General features: G+C 36.6%; 1 protein-coding gene across 1 annotated transcript in view; it reads left to right on the plus strand.

Annotated features, from left to right (window-relative positions):
* The window catches only part of dcbld1 (discoidin, CUB and LCCL domain containing 1), a 40,215-nt gene that overhangs the window by 20,616 nt on the left and 4,180 nt on the right, over positions 1-15,419 (plus strand). The window contains exons 6-14 of the mRNA XM_022662832.2: positions 2,730-2,863; positions 5,901-5,941; positions 8,377-8,562; positions 12,193-12,308; positions 12,419-12,572; positions 12,703-12,789; positions 13,004-13,088; positions 13,410-13,459; positions 14,498-14,617. Coding sequence (XP_022518553.2) covers positions 2,730-2,863; positions 5,901-5,941; positions 8,377-8,562; positions 12,193-12,308; positions 12,419-12,572; positions 12,703-12,789; positions 13,004-13,088; positions 13,410-13,459; positions 14,498-14,617 — 973 coding nt within the window. The remainder of the gene's footprint in view (positions 1-2,729; positions 2,864-5,900; positions 5,942-8,376; positions 8,563-12,192; positions 12,309-12,418; positions 12,573-12,702; positions 12,790-13,003; positions 13,089-13,409; positions 13,460-14,497; positions 14,618-15,419) is intronic.

Below are 15,419 nucleotides of genomic sequence, written 5' to 3' on the forward strand. Positions count from 1 at the left end.
ACTAAGAACCCTTCAAGCACCTGAACCCTGCTGGGCTGTTGTAATAGCAGTGGAGTGCTTAAGTTCAGTGTAGCTGCTGGTTAAATAGTTAACTTTATTTTTTGTTCCACCTTAAATGCTGATGTCTCTGCCGTCTGATGCACCCCTTTAAAATGGAACAGGAAGATTCGCTAGCTAGCTAGCTACTGAGATGCTACTAGCACTTTTTTAAATGTTTTTATGAAAAAAATGCCCAGAAAACTTTGAAAATGCACATTAACCTTTGAAACTAGGAGTTGTCATTTTATCAAATTTTTATTATATTTGAGGTTTTCTTTAGGTTTTTTGCAGCTGTATTGCCAGTGATTTTCATATCCCTTTGTTTTTAGTGCATGTCTCTGTGCAAAATCTCTTTTTAGTGCAAAATCTCTGTTTAAATGGCCATGTACTTCTAACACCTTCCCCTTGATCTACCAAGAATTGGGGCACCAATTGGCATGCTAATGCAAGAAAAAAAAAGGGTTGGGCTCAGTGGCCTTAGAGCTCCAGCACTGCAATTCTTACTGTGAACCTGATTTATGAGATTTACAATACCTTAAAAAATAGAAATCCCAAGCAGTTATGGTTTTTGCCTTGAATCAGGGAACACTTTAGCCAAAAGCAGTAGTAATGTAATCTAATTCAAAGACATGGCGTCCTCCTTCTGGGCGATAATTCTTGCAACTGTCAGGATAATTCTTTCAGTCCTTAATACCACAGCATGAACAGTGTAGGATGGGGAATAGGGAGTTGGGAGAGAGGGAACGCTATTGGCCAGAACACACACCGGAGTGTATTTATGGCCCCGACCGGTGGATAAATGATCAGGTTAATGAGACAGGTCTGAATGCAGAGCAGCTGTTTCTACAGATAAGACACAATGAGTCCTCTATTACTACATCATGCTGATGACTGGTCCTAAATACAGCACTGCAGACGATGCATGTTCACCCATTACTCAGAAACAGCATTAGGCAGTATGAGTTAATGTGGAGGAGCCTGAAAAAAAATGACTGGGTTAAGATGAAAAGGCAGATTCACTAGTGTGATAAGCTTTATTCACTATGTAGGTTGAAGTGAGTCATATCTAAATCATAGCTCATCTTATACAAACCTTTACAGTGAGTTGGGGAAATCAAGGAGAAATATTTTCCTATTTTTTTTTACCAAGGAAAGACATTTCTATTAATTTATAATGAACTGTGTTTTCTTACATTTGTGTAATATTAGCATGAAATTGAATGGTGTTCTTTTTAGTATGTGAGTCAGTCCAGGTTCAAGTTTTATTCATATTAAAAAGATAAAAAAATATATATGAACCAAACTTTAAAATTTGACCAGTAAGTTTGAATTGAGTGCAGAAATGAAAGACTCCAAATTTTAATAGTTGATGACTAAAACAAACTTGGGAAATCAATTTAGTAAATTCCTTTAACATCTTCTGCTGTGATGGACTTGTACCATATATTCTTAAATGTTAAGGTGAGCATTATCCTGAACACACTCACTACAAGATAAGAAACACTGATGCTTTTGGGAAGCTGGGCTCAGTATGATTCCCAACATGTGCTTTACCTGATGCAGCTGACTGGATAAAAATGATTTTGAACAGTCTTAATTCTAAAGGTTTGATTAATTTTTTTTTAATTAAATGCAAATTTACAGACTAGTGACTAGAAGAGCCTAGACTAGAGATGTTTTGCATTTTTCTGGCATACTGCAATTACTGTAATTGTCCCTCTCCAATTAAATTACAATGTGCCTTTCATTCCCATGTCAACTGTAACTCTGCTGCACACTCAGCAAAGATGAATGGCCTGTGATTAGCCGTGTTCTCTTCTGGCATTTGCAACATACCTCTTTAAATTAAACAGAATGCCCATGTTGGCACTGTTGACAAGGACAAATAACTGTAACTAAGAGTGCATGTGTAATGTTGTTTGTGTTTGTCTTTTGAAGAGTGCAGCCTTGGTTGCTACCAAGTTTAATTAAGTTTAAGTTTAAGTGTAGCATAACTATAAAAAAGCTGAAAAAGTTATTAGATTAAATGCAAAAACATATTCCAAGACAAATACAAATTCAAATAATACTAATGCTGCTCCAGCAGTGATAGCCGGGGTTAGGGGCAGGCTACAGTCTGATAATACTTAACTCTGAACGGGGAAATAGCAGTTAGCAGCTAATTCTAATACTGCTCCAGCCCCAGTGCTTGAGAACTAAACTAAACCTCCTGTATAAAGCTGTACTTCAGTAGAGTGGCTTTACTGCTTCTTAATACTGGCTGGTAGACTGGTACACTGGTAGAATTCATACATAAGACACACCAGATTAAAAGGCACCCTGATAATTTTTGGGATAATTAAAAGATTTTATGTGCGCTGCATAGTGCGAAAAATACGGTAAATTGTACAGAGTAATTTTCTATATATATAGAGGATAAATATGGTTTTGCACTTGTTTGCGTGTTTGTTTGCATACCTCTTTAAATTAAACAGAATGCCCATGTTGGCACTGTTTACAAGGACAAATAACTGTAACTAAGAGTGCATGTGTAATGTTTGTTTGTCTTTTGAGGTGTTACCTTCACACATGCTGTATGTCTGTCTTAGTAAAACAGAGAGGGCTGTGTGTGTGTGTTTTTTTTTTTTTTTTTTTATTCTGAAGACCCATGTTTTTTAAACAGCAACCCTTTCCTCGTTCTTTTATTTCAGACGTCCAATTTATGTAAAGCTGCAGTCCATGCTGGAGTCATCTTGAACCAGTTCGGAGGACCAATCACAGTGGAAAATCACAGTGGACCGATACACTACGAGGCTGTCCAAGCTAATGGGATCCTATCACAAAGGTAAGTTTTTCCCCATCACCTCGTACTCCTAAGCATCATAAGAGCTCTGCATTCTTGAATTAGACTGGATTGTAGTGTGATGGATGTTGACAAGATTATTGCCTGTGCTCTTTTGTTTAGTAACTCAAAAAAGGTGTGTTAAAAGAGATTCTAATTTAGTTCCACTACCAGACATGCCCAAAGACAGAACCATGATCATGCCCCAAAAGAAAGGTTTGGCTGAAAGTGATTCAGTAATGACTACAGCCCTACAGCATATTTCATAAGCCCTCGTCCTGGACAGGTCTCAACAGGTTTCATTTTTTTCTGTTGAGGATTCAGCTGTGTCTGCTCTTTATCTCTTGAGACATGAGTTCTTTCTTTGAGGTAAAAAATATTCTGACCGTTATCGCTCACTGTATGGGCCAGGCATTGCTTGATGTGGTGCTATGTTTAAAGCAAGCCTTACCCATGCCTTCATCAAAAGGTTTATTTTATCGGTGATATTAAATTCCTCAGTGTTTGTTTATTAAAACAGAAGACCTATGGTAAACTGAAAAGCAAGCAAACAAGTGCAAAACCATATTTATTCTATTCTATATATATATATATATATATATATATATATATATATATATATATATATATATATATATTCTAGCCATATTTGTGGGTTGGCTTTGTTTGGCAGAAATAACATGGTAAATTTTTATGCAATAAAAATTCTCCTGATATTCAGGTTTTTCCTGAAATTAAAAAAACTGTTTAGTCTGATGCCTGAAACCTGATGTCACAATCTAAGGTTACTCTAAAATTACTCTGTACCATTTACCGTATTTTTAAACCGTGCCTTTTAATCCGGTGTGTCTTATGTATGAATTATACCAGTCAGGTATTAAGGAGCAGTAAAGCCACTCTACTGTAGTATAGTGTTATACAGAAGTTTCAGTTTAGTTCTCCAGCACCGGGGCTGGAGCAGTATTAGCATTAGCCGCTAACCACTATTTCCCCGACCAGAGGTGAGTATTATCGGACTGTAGCCTGCCCTTAACCCCGGCTATCACTGCTGGAGCAGCATTAGCATTACCCGCTTATGGTTAGCCACTAATGCTAAGCTTACTGTAAATAAACAGAAACGCTTTACTCACCCAAATAAACAGTTTTTAGCAAAAATAAATAAATAAATTAAGTGATTTGCTATATGACTCTGGTAGGCACATACCCTCTTTGAATTTGTATTCGTCTTGGAATATGTTTTTGCATTTAATCCAATTACTTTTTCAGATTTTTTTTTTTTTTTTTTTTTTTAATATAGTTATGTTACACTTAAACTTAAGTAAACTTGGTAGCAACCAAGGCAGCACTCTTCTGATTCTGACGTGAAGAGACGTCTAGCCTTGTTATTACAGGCAGGCTTGAGGATGTGACATTTGAAATTTGTCTCTGCTCCCACCACAAATTACCTCGTATTGATTTTTCCCTTCAAGGTGCCTGAAGCACATACCAAAATCAATTGCCTAACAATTGTTCAGGAGAGGGACTGTTGTGTGTTGATCTCAGGGTTCAGTTTTTGCCACAGGCTAATCGGTCATTAATTAAAATAGAGCTTTTAAACTATAGTTGTGAATTTTGAATGGCATTGAACAAAAATGCCACAGGATGAGGATCAGGAAGTTTTTATTAGTCATGAGTGAATAGCTGAATTACTAACACTGAGGTTTCGATGTTAGTTGGAGAGAAGCCACACATCTGTTCAGATAAACTTACCTTCTTACCTATCTATCTGTCTTCACAGCACAACTAACCTGCTCTGCTCTTACTGAATATGGCAAGCACCTATTGGAAAGCGTTTCTGCTCTGAGAGGATCAACTTAATGATGTAATATTCTCCAGGGATAGCTTTTGTCTCATTGGAATGCAGGATCAATATGTGTTAACAATCACTTTCCTTGGTTTCGACAACCGAAGCTTTGGGTGGTTTGTCTGCATCGGTTTCTGATGTAAGGTTGTCAGGAGATTGGAATTTTGAGTTGCATAGTGATATCAAGTGTAGTATCATAAAAAGTTCATAGTATGGCTACAGTTTAAAGTATTTTCTTTGTGTATTCATTCATATGTATGTACTAAAGTAGTGTATCTGATTTTCAACTGTGTATCTTACTAATACAAAACTCCCTAGTTTATATTGTAATAATATATATTTAAGTGACAATGCTGTAAAAAAGGGTTCATTTAGTGTCTTGATTTGGAAATTGTACTAAAATACTGCCATTTAAGAGCAGAGAAAGTTTGTTGGCATTGAAAATCTCTCATCTTTCAAGAGCACTTAAATGAGCACTAGTCTTGCTCTTGCTAAAGATTTGTGATTTGCACTTAAATTGCCTTTATAATTAAATCTCTGTTATTTCCTTGGCATTTATATGTTTCTTAGTTAATGTGCATCTTTAATTAGCAGTGACAACTATTTGGGCTGTAGTCTGTTTATACTATTTAGGCGTTGCTTAAGTGGCATAAATATAAAAGTAATTTAACTTTGTTTGTTATATGATGCCGCTCTGTTTTGATGTTGCTCAGTGCATGTGTCTGTTGGTGGTCTGTGATCAAAGCAGATTGATTCCTGCTGATTTTTATGGGGAGTAAAACTGCTTTACTGCACAGGCAAACAGCTTCACAGCAGACTGAAATGATAAGAATGATAAAAAAAGTAATCCCAGCCAGGAAGCCTGTGAAAATGACACGTTCTTAAGTAATGACTGAGAAAGATGCAATTTCCCTGTCATGCCCCCTCTAATTAGACCCACACAGCTCTCTCGTGGAGCACAGCTTTGCCCCAGACCTCCATGGAGTCGGCGGTGAAACAGGCTTTTGGGGGGTGGTAGGAGGGCTTTTGGAACAAAGGCCTGCACCCAGTTTAGCTGTGATTTAGGAAGGAGTGTGTGGGGAAACAATAGAGGGTCTGCTCCTCTTTGGCCCCAGTGGGTGTTCCTCTCGCGTGACAGCTCCTACATTTATCACTGTAATTGTGATCATTCTCTCTTTCTCTTTCTCTCTTTTTCAGTGACTCTTTGTCAGACTCATTCCTCACGTTTGTCACAAATGGTAAGACTTTTGCATCAGAACATTACCTTTATATATTAAAAGTATATAATTAAGAATGGACCAGTAAAATTATTAACATTTGTGTGCATACATTGAACAGTTTTTGTGATTTTGCAGTTGTGCACCACCACAGTGAATTTGAAATCAGGCAGTCAAGATGTGATTGTGTGAAAAAGTGTGACAATCCTCTTTTTTATATACTTTTGTAAATACTGCGTTTAGCCATTACAAACATATTTCTTTAGTTCCTCCGTTTTTACAGATTCAAAGTAATTGTACAGTTGATTTGAAAATATTTATCGTCTTTCCTCATTTTTTCATGGGACATTAAATGAACAGAATAAAGCTCTGGAACTAATTTCAGGCTTTTAAATTTGCATTTAGTAGCTAGTAGTTAAGATATTCCATTCTGAATCAGTTTCTCTAATTTGGCCATTTATAGGTTAATGTTTGAGTAAAATGAACATTTTTTTGAACGTTTTATTCTATAAACTACGTACAACATTTCTCCTATAATATTGTCATTGAGAGCATTTATTAGCAGAAAATGGCTAAAATAACAAAAAAGATGCAGAGCTTTCAGACCTCAAATTATGCAAAGAAAAGAAGGTCATAATTATAAAGTTTTAAGAGTTCAGAAATCAATTTTTGGTGGAATAACCCTGGTTTTTAATCACATTTTTCATGCATCTTGGCATGTTCTCCTCCACCAGTCTTACACACTGCTTTTGGATAACTTTATGCCACTCCTGGTGCAAAAATTCAAGCAGTTCAGCTGGGTTTGATGGCTTGTGATCATCCATCTTCTTCTTGATTATATTCCAGAGGTTTCCAATTTGGTAAAATCAAAGAATCTTATCATTTTTTTCCAGAGCTGTATATTAGATGAGATTTATTAATATTCTCAAAAGTAGTTTTTCCACAGTGTCTCACGCAATGACACATCCCTGCACCTCCTTTATCTTTTAAAAGCTCTGACTACCTAAAACAGGTTTTAGATGATAATTTTAATTAATACTGAGCTATGTTAAGGAGAGGTTTTTGTTATTGATTTCTGTTGATGGTGTTCTGGAAGTACTTCATATAAAGATTTAAGTCTGTGATGCTCAAGTCACGAACATTGTCAATAATAATAAAATATAAATAATATATAAAATATTGCCATAAAACAGCCAATATGTTGCTGATATGGCACAAAACACAAACATTGTGGTGTCCAGGTTTGTCAGTTTATTTTATTTAACCGTTGGCCTGAAAGGGAAGTAGTTCAGATTATGTGGTAAACTGACTGGTATTGTATCCGTTGAGCAGAGTGAAAGCCTGCTGGTTTAACAGGTTGGTTGGGGAAGCGTGGGAACCTCTTATCAGCTGAATTGATTTATTTCCGCCTGACGGAGTCTGACACGGGAGGCCTTATCCCCAGTGCAGCTCTACCTGTACCAGCAGGCCCCAGGTGACTCAGAGATCGCCAGTGTGCCAAGCACCACAACAACCGTCTAAACAGCAGTCTGCTGCCAACGTGCAGCTCTAACGGCTACTTTTCACACACCTGTATGTCTGCTCTGCTTGTTTTTGTCCTTTCAGAATTATTTTTTTATTTTTATTCTTTTTGGCTTTAATTTTTTTCACAGAACTAGGTCTTTAAGCCAGTTAGTGTTTGGCATTGTCCTAATTTCCACTGGTCAGTATTGTATTGTTGTGTTGAAGCAGAATGACTGAATGAACACACATCCTGGGTGAAGCTGATAAGTGGCTAGCAATCAATAGACTTGACTGTGGAATTAGCTTAGACCACTACAATGCACTCCTGACTGTGACAAAGCCGTGGAGTCATCCCCCACTCAGCCATTTTTCACAACCCATTTTAATCAGGATTTCTTTCCATCTCCTCCGTTACCTTTTTCTCTTTCTCAAACAGTCATGCTTATGCTATATGAAGTCATTTTCCTGTATACTCAAGTCAGATGTGTGATGGGGTGTTAGTCAGATGTGGTCTACATACACTTCACACTCAGTGTAGTTTTGTTTCCCTGTGGAAGTAGGTAAGAATGTAGTTAGCAGAAGAATATCCGATTTCTGTTTCTTTGTTTCTTTGTTTCTGTTTTTTCCTAGCACATGTGACTCTGTTTAAGTGTACAGATGGTGGGTTTTTTAATAGACCCGCTCTTCCTGTTGAGTCACAGCTCACCATAAATTAGTTATTGCACCATATGCATGCTATTATGTCAGACAAACTCTAGGCACAAGCAGAAAACCAACATGCCCTTTTGATGTCTTTTTTTCATGTTTCTATAAGCCCACTGCTTTCTTGACGAATGAAAGCTGATGCCAATTGGACTGTTTTACACAGTCCACATTAGAGAAGAGCACAGACTATTAAGAAACGCTACTCATACTCTCTTCTCTTCTATCCCTCTCTCTCTCTCCTTTCACAGACTGTAACAGACAGACCATTCTTCAGCCACTTTCCACCTCCCTCTCGTGGGAGAAGAACAGTTTGGAGGGAACTCCGGTTGACCGGTCCCCCAAAGACACCAAAACTGTCACCCCTACAGGCATGTGGAGCGCTGACTGCAAACAGTGGCTGCAACTTGACCTGGGAGAGAAGAAGAGAATTACAGGTTAGAGTTACTGCAAGTGCACACAAGCATCTTCTGTCTTTGTTTTGAGTTTGAGAACTTTTGCCCAGTCTTCTTGTATTTTTTACCTATAAGGGCTGTGCCATTAATTGTGTTGTTATCGCAGTATTTTTCCTGATAAAAACATCACAAGAGCTGCGATAACGCCTTAAATAACAAACTCTTATTTGCTTTAGCCATGCAATCCACAGGGAACACACTCACACTTACATGCAAACACCAAACTACTTCTTAGCCTTGGAAAAATAAGTGCAACCAAGCCAGGGGGGTTTATTTATTTATTTAATTTTATCATATAATAAAATACAATAAGCGTACCACATAAAATATTATATCACAGATTAAAATGTAGTCTTAAATAAATTTTCATAGGCACGAAACAACTCAATGAGCCACGATAATAGTTTACTTTTACATTTACTGTAATTTATTTAATGGTTACCATTATATTATATGTAAAATGTCATTTATTAGTAGTACTAATACTAATACTAATGCAACTGAACATTGCACATATTAGCTATTATTCTAACATTGGGCATATTAATGATAATTCAAGAAAAACACTTGATGTATATTAAACACTCTGTATGATTGTGGGTTACTGTTGTTTTTGCAGTAGAAGATTGTGTGTATGTGTTGTGTGCTCATAGCTCATACTGATCTCCCCCACTTCCACTAAATAAAATCCTGTTCAGCTTCCCAGCATAGCTTAACGTTAAGACGTTTAGATTCAGATTATGGTAAAACCATTGTGATCTGAAAGGGATTATCAGCTCGATTGCAAGTATTAACACTATTTCAGCAACCATAAAGATTTGTGACTTAATCATTAACCGAATTCAGGTTTAAATGAAGTACATTATGATCTGTAATTCAAATAGAGTTAAAGCTTCAGACTGTGTTTTGATTGAGAGTGTTATACAGTGTTATACAGCAACAGGCATTTTGCTTTTATTTTCCCACAAAAAAATAATGAATATTAGGTCTGACCCAAACTGATTGTGTCCACTGTGCTGGTGGAGACAATTAGGAATTAAGCCTATTTATTCACACAGGAACTATCACCATTTGCTAAACTGTTGCACTATATAGTTTAAGCATAATTTATAATGTGTTTTTTTTTTTTGACAAACTATGCAGGCTGATTCTAAGGAACTATAAATATTGAGCTAGTCCTTCTAAAAGCACACATTGTTTTTCGTTTAATATCTTACATTTTTCTACTGTTTGATTATATAAGCATTCATTTATTATATTTTCTTAGAACATTTAACTTTGTATAATTTACGTAAATGTGGTTTTGTGATTTAATCAAGGTAAAGAGTGCTTTTAAAAGGCTTGTTTACAGATATTTGGCGTGGTGTTAATTATGTTAGAGTCTTCCTTTATTATCCAGCCTAATTCAGATTAACCAGAGGAAATCGAAATGAACAACTTCTTTTTTCAGGCAATAGAAGGTTAATGTTATCAAAACAGCAGGGCAGCCCCTTAAACCAAGATTAAGATTAGTGGGTCATTGAAAAACGTTAACCCTGATGGCCTTTGGGTTTTTTCTGCCTTCTTACCTCATTGTTTAGAATAATAGGCATGTGAAGCTTAATAGGATTAAATATCTGCCTGCACACTGTACTGTATGTTTAAATATATCCAGACAGCCCTTATAATTAGCAAGTTCAACAACTTTTTTTGGGTGCACCATGCTGACACAGGCATTTAGCACAGCTTGTATAATCTCTATAGGAAAGCAGCTGCACATGAACTTCACATCTAATGTAAAGCCCTCCCAGAAGCGGAGAAGATACTGTACTGCAGCCAATTGAACACAAGCTCTCTGTCAATTACCCAGCATTCAGTGGAAGAGAAAGTGTCTACAAATGTTTAGGCATATAATGTCCACACATCTGTTCAGTAAAGAGAATAAACAAGGAGTAATTATCCAGAGGGGCTTTCATGTGACCATCGAGGGAGTGCCCAATGTTACAACCCCAGAGCACATGAGGAGCCCTCAGCTCCCACCCTCCCGTGCTCTACGCCCTTTTGATGGCTGCATCCTTTTACTCGTTCCTGGTATTGCATAAGAAGAATTAAAAGACCTTCTATCTGCTTCCCCTGCAAACATACAGGCCTTTTCACAAAGGCACATTTAAATATAGGAGCAGGCCGGACGCTGCGTTTATTTTGAGCATGGCGTGTGTGTGTGTGTTCAGCACAGCCAAGCCAATTTCATGCTGCTTAAGGAGGCACATTACATTCAGAGCCAGAGAATGAACACTTTGTCTTTTGTACGGAAGCGTGGCTTTTATATGGGGTGGTTCTGACTGCAGTTAGCTCCTCAGAAAGAGGAAGCTGTGTTATCTTAGCAGTGGGTGCATAATATGGTGCAACTGAAGAATACAGCTCTTCATTCAGAGAAGATCATCATCCTAGACCTTGGTTAGGTCTTTTTTTGTCACATAGGAGTAGAAAATGGCTTTATAAAAGATTAATTTCAATGTCAAAGAACAACTTAGATAGCCAGTTTTCACACTGACACTTCATTACATAGGGATTTCAGTAAATAACAATACCAGAATATTGTTGTTGGGTTTTTTCTTCTAATGTATTCTAACAATTACTCAGTTCTAAAATGTCTGGCAACCAGATGTTTAGTGAACTGAACACAGAAAAACATTTTGCAGCTCACCTTTTAATGTTACATTAATGTTGCAATACTCTGCTTGCAGCCACAAGTCTTAATCAGCCACAGTTTGGGATCTTAAGGAGTTTAAGACTAAGAGTTCTATGAAAATCTAATACTTTTGACGAGTGATCACTCTGGAAGATCCAGAGCTCTTTGTGATTTAATGAATTCTCAACTTCTCATGAGACCCAGAAATCCAGCTGATCCAGATAAGGAATTTGATCTTGAAGGAAAGCTAACATCAGCATGTTGATATATCCATTGAACCCTAATGTATACGTCACTTTGTGACATCACTGCTGTAAAATAGACACAAATAAATCTGATTTACTATCAGAACATTATATTATTTTTGCTAAATCACATATCAGTTATATACAGCTCTGAAAAAAATTAAAGACCACTTAATGATGATGATTTTTCTTTGATTTTACCAAATTAAAAAAATATATGAAATATAAGCAAGAGGAAGATGGATGATCACAAGCCATCAAACCAAGCTGAACTGCTTGAATTTTTGCACCAGGAGTGGCATAAAGTTATCCAAAAGCAGTGTGTAAGACTGGTGGAGGAAAACATGCCAAGATGCATGAATTCCACCAAATATTGATTTCTGAACTCTTAAAACTTTATGAATATGAACTTGTTTTCTTTGCATTGTTTAAGGTCTGAAAGCTCTGCATCTTTTGTTATTCCAGCCGTTTCTCATTTTCTGCAAATAAATGCTCTAAATGACAATATGTTTATTTGGAATTTGGGATAAATGTTTTCCGCAGTTAATAGAATACAACAACAATGTTTATTTTACTCAAACATATAACTATAAAAGGCAAAATCAGAGAAACTGAAGTGGTCTCTTATTTATTTCCCAGAGCTGTATATATCACTACTGATTTCAAAGTATCTACGATTTTTTTTTTTTTTTGCAGGAATTTTAACTAAAGGTTCAACAACATCTGACTACTTTGTGAAAAGCTACAAAATTCTGTATAAGGAGAAAAGTCGCTGGAGGAATTACACTCACTATAACAGTTCTGAAGACACAGTAAGTCCTGAATCATTTGGTTGATTTGAACAAACTCAAATAAGCTAAATTGTTGCTCCTTTGGTTACACTAGAATACACTGCCTGTACTTGCTGTTGCATTTTTTTTAGATATTTGAAGGCAACGTGGATAATCTCAACCAGACTCGCTACACCTTCCATCCAGCCATTACAGCCCGCTACCTTTGCGTCGTTCCACTGCAGTGGCATCGAGGGACCGGCCTCACTGTGGAACTGCTGGGATGTGATGTCAGAACCACCCCAGGTGTGTTGTTGGTTATCTGTGGGTGAGACAAATCCTCAAGCCTCATTTGCTGATTCTTAATAAGTTAGTGAGAGGTAAAGCACAAGTGGGAAGATGGTCCTTAAAAAAAATTCCTTTTTTTTCCTGGTAGTGAGTTCATCTTCTCAGGTCACACTGGAGGCCTTTCCAGGAGAGGAAACGGACATCACTGAGCCTGTGCCTTCTCAGTCTGAACTAGGTACACATTTTCAACAGTTTATCTAGTAAATAGATCAAAGCCACTGTGAAAAATATGTATATAATATTTTATATAATATTTTAATGTTAAGTTAAATTTAAACATTGAATTACACACAGTCTTTCGTAGGTTGATTGATTATCAGTCCTGTGTGGTTTAGTGTAACACTGTCATTAAACTTCTTTTCCCCTCCTCCCCACTCCTCTTTGCACAGTTCAACTGGCCATTATTTTGGTGCCCACTATACTGGCTGTGGCTCTGCTGCTACTGGCTATCTGCCTCTGCAGGGCGCTTCACAAGTAAGTGCATTTACACTACTTGAGTCGACTGGCAAGATGCCAACACTATCTTTCCGTTGAAAATGAAGTATGTTGCGTATTGATCAGTAGATAATAATAATAATATGCCATTTTGAGTGCTGAATATTATCACTTATTTGAATGAATACTACGACTATTACAGTTACACTACTAATCGTATTAGCATTATTAGTATTTGTTTTTGTATTATAATTTTTAGGCATTAATTATTTACCAGAGATGGGTGTTTATGATTTTACATATACCTAATATTCAGTTGAAGGTAGAGAACAAAGCTCTCTTTTTCTGTCTCTCTCACAGAAAGAAAACCAAAGAGAACACCTACGACTCTGCAGATCCACCACATGCAGGTCAGTAAGACAAGGAGACCACCAAGCAGTTCACACTACTTCAGTCTGCACACACTTAAAACTCTTAAAAACTCTTTAAAACTCTTAAAAGCCCTAGAAATGCAGGAACTGGCAATATGGTGTCACAACAGCTGCACTATAGCTACTTACAAACAGAGTGCAATAAATATACAAAGCAGACTAGTGCCAGCAGCTGTACTGTGAACAGCCTCTGTATGCAGAGCTCACTTGCCAGTTGTGTTGATTTCTGTTTGGGATTTTAAGAGGTGTCAGTATTTGTTGAGCTTTTGCTCATAAAATAGTCTGCTGCAGTCAAAATCCTAATTGGTATAATATACAGCACTGGAGAAAAATTAAGAGACCACTTCAGTTTCTGAGTCAGTTTCACTGATTTTGCTATTTATAGATATATGTTTAAGTAAAAATAAATATTGTTTTATTCTATAAACCACCGACAACATTTCTCCTAAATTCCAAGTAAAATATTGTAATTTAGAGAATTTATTTGCAGAAAATGAGAAATGGCTGAAATAACAAAAAATGCAGAGCTTTCGGACCTCGATGCAAAAAAAAATAACAAGTTCATATTCAGAAACTTAATCAATATTTGGTGGAATAACCCTGGTTTTTAGTCACAGTTTTCATGCATCTTGGCATGTTCTCCTCCACCAGTCTTGCATACTGCTTTTGAATAACTTCTCCACCCCTGGTGCAAAAAATTCAAGCAGTTCAGCTTGGTTTGATGGCTTGTGATCATCCATCTTCCTCTTGATTATATTCCATTGATTTTTAATTTTGTAATTTAAGTGGTCTCTTAATTTTTTTCAGAGCTGTATTTATGTTTTGCACGACTAGTAAGAATACCAAAGTAGATTTCCTCTGTTCAATGAAATTGGTTTGATTGAATTTGGTTTGATGAAATTGGATTGATTTGAAAACCATGTGAAAATGTCCACAGTCACTTTATTTACTATTTACAAACACACCAGGGAATCTATGCAAGCCTTTGTATGTGATAATGTGTTTCATACATTCCAGGTTGCTGGAAGCAAGTAAAACATCCATCTGCCAGGCAGCAGTCCACTGAGTTCACCTTCAGCTACAGCTCAGAGAAAGACCACCTCCCAAAAATTGACCTCGTCACCAGCGACATGGCAGGTACTGTGACCAGTCTTCAGCGACACTGCTGTAATTTTTGTTCTCAGAATTATTTTATGTTACAGTAAGGTATTCATTCATTCATTCATTCATTCATTCAGGCTTTGTGTTAAGGCCTCAAATGACCATATTTACAAAAAAATCTGTTCCGCACTGTAATGCTCTGAGGAAAATAATGATCCAGTTTGGTCGTCCTACATACAGCACCTTATTTATAATGCCTGGTTTAAGTATATTTAGAAGGACAGAAATGTGAGTGGTTGCTGTGCTGAAGTGAATTTAACAGGCTATGTATTATGTCAAGATGATGAAAGTAATGAAGGTTTACATGCACTAATTACTATTTGTGAAAATGGTATGATTCATGCACACTTCTTTCTATGTCACTTCTGCCAAAGCTTGTTTAGTCATCTCAATTAGACTGAATGACAATAGTGTTCATGATGGTGTAACAAGGTTGTTGTGTACCTGATTTAATTTCATTCATTTTTAGATATATGAAACTGTAGTTATTAAGAAAGCACATGCTCATCAGCACATGCAAAGACCAGTGCCCATACTCCCCTGTACTGGAGTTTAATAGTGTTTTGATATACAGCTCTGGAAAGAAATTAAGAGACCACTTCAGTTTCTGAATCTCTGATTTTGCTGTTTATAGGTAAATGTTTGAGTAAAATGAACACTGTTGTTTTATTTTATAAACTACAGACAACATTTCTCCCAAATTCAAAACAAAAACTTGTCATTTAGAGCATTTATTTGCAGAAAATGAGAAATAACAAAAAAAGTTGCAGAGCTTTTA

Source organism: Astyanax mexicanus, chromosome 1 (assembly GCF_023375975.1).
Source record: "Astyanax mexicanus isolate ESR-SI-001 chromosome 1, AstMex3_surface, whole genome shotgun sequence".
NCBI lineage: Eukaryota > Metazoa > Chordata > Actinopteri > Characiformes > Acestrorhamphidae > Astyanax > Astyanax mexicanus.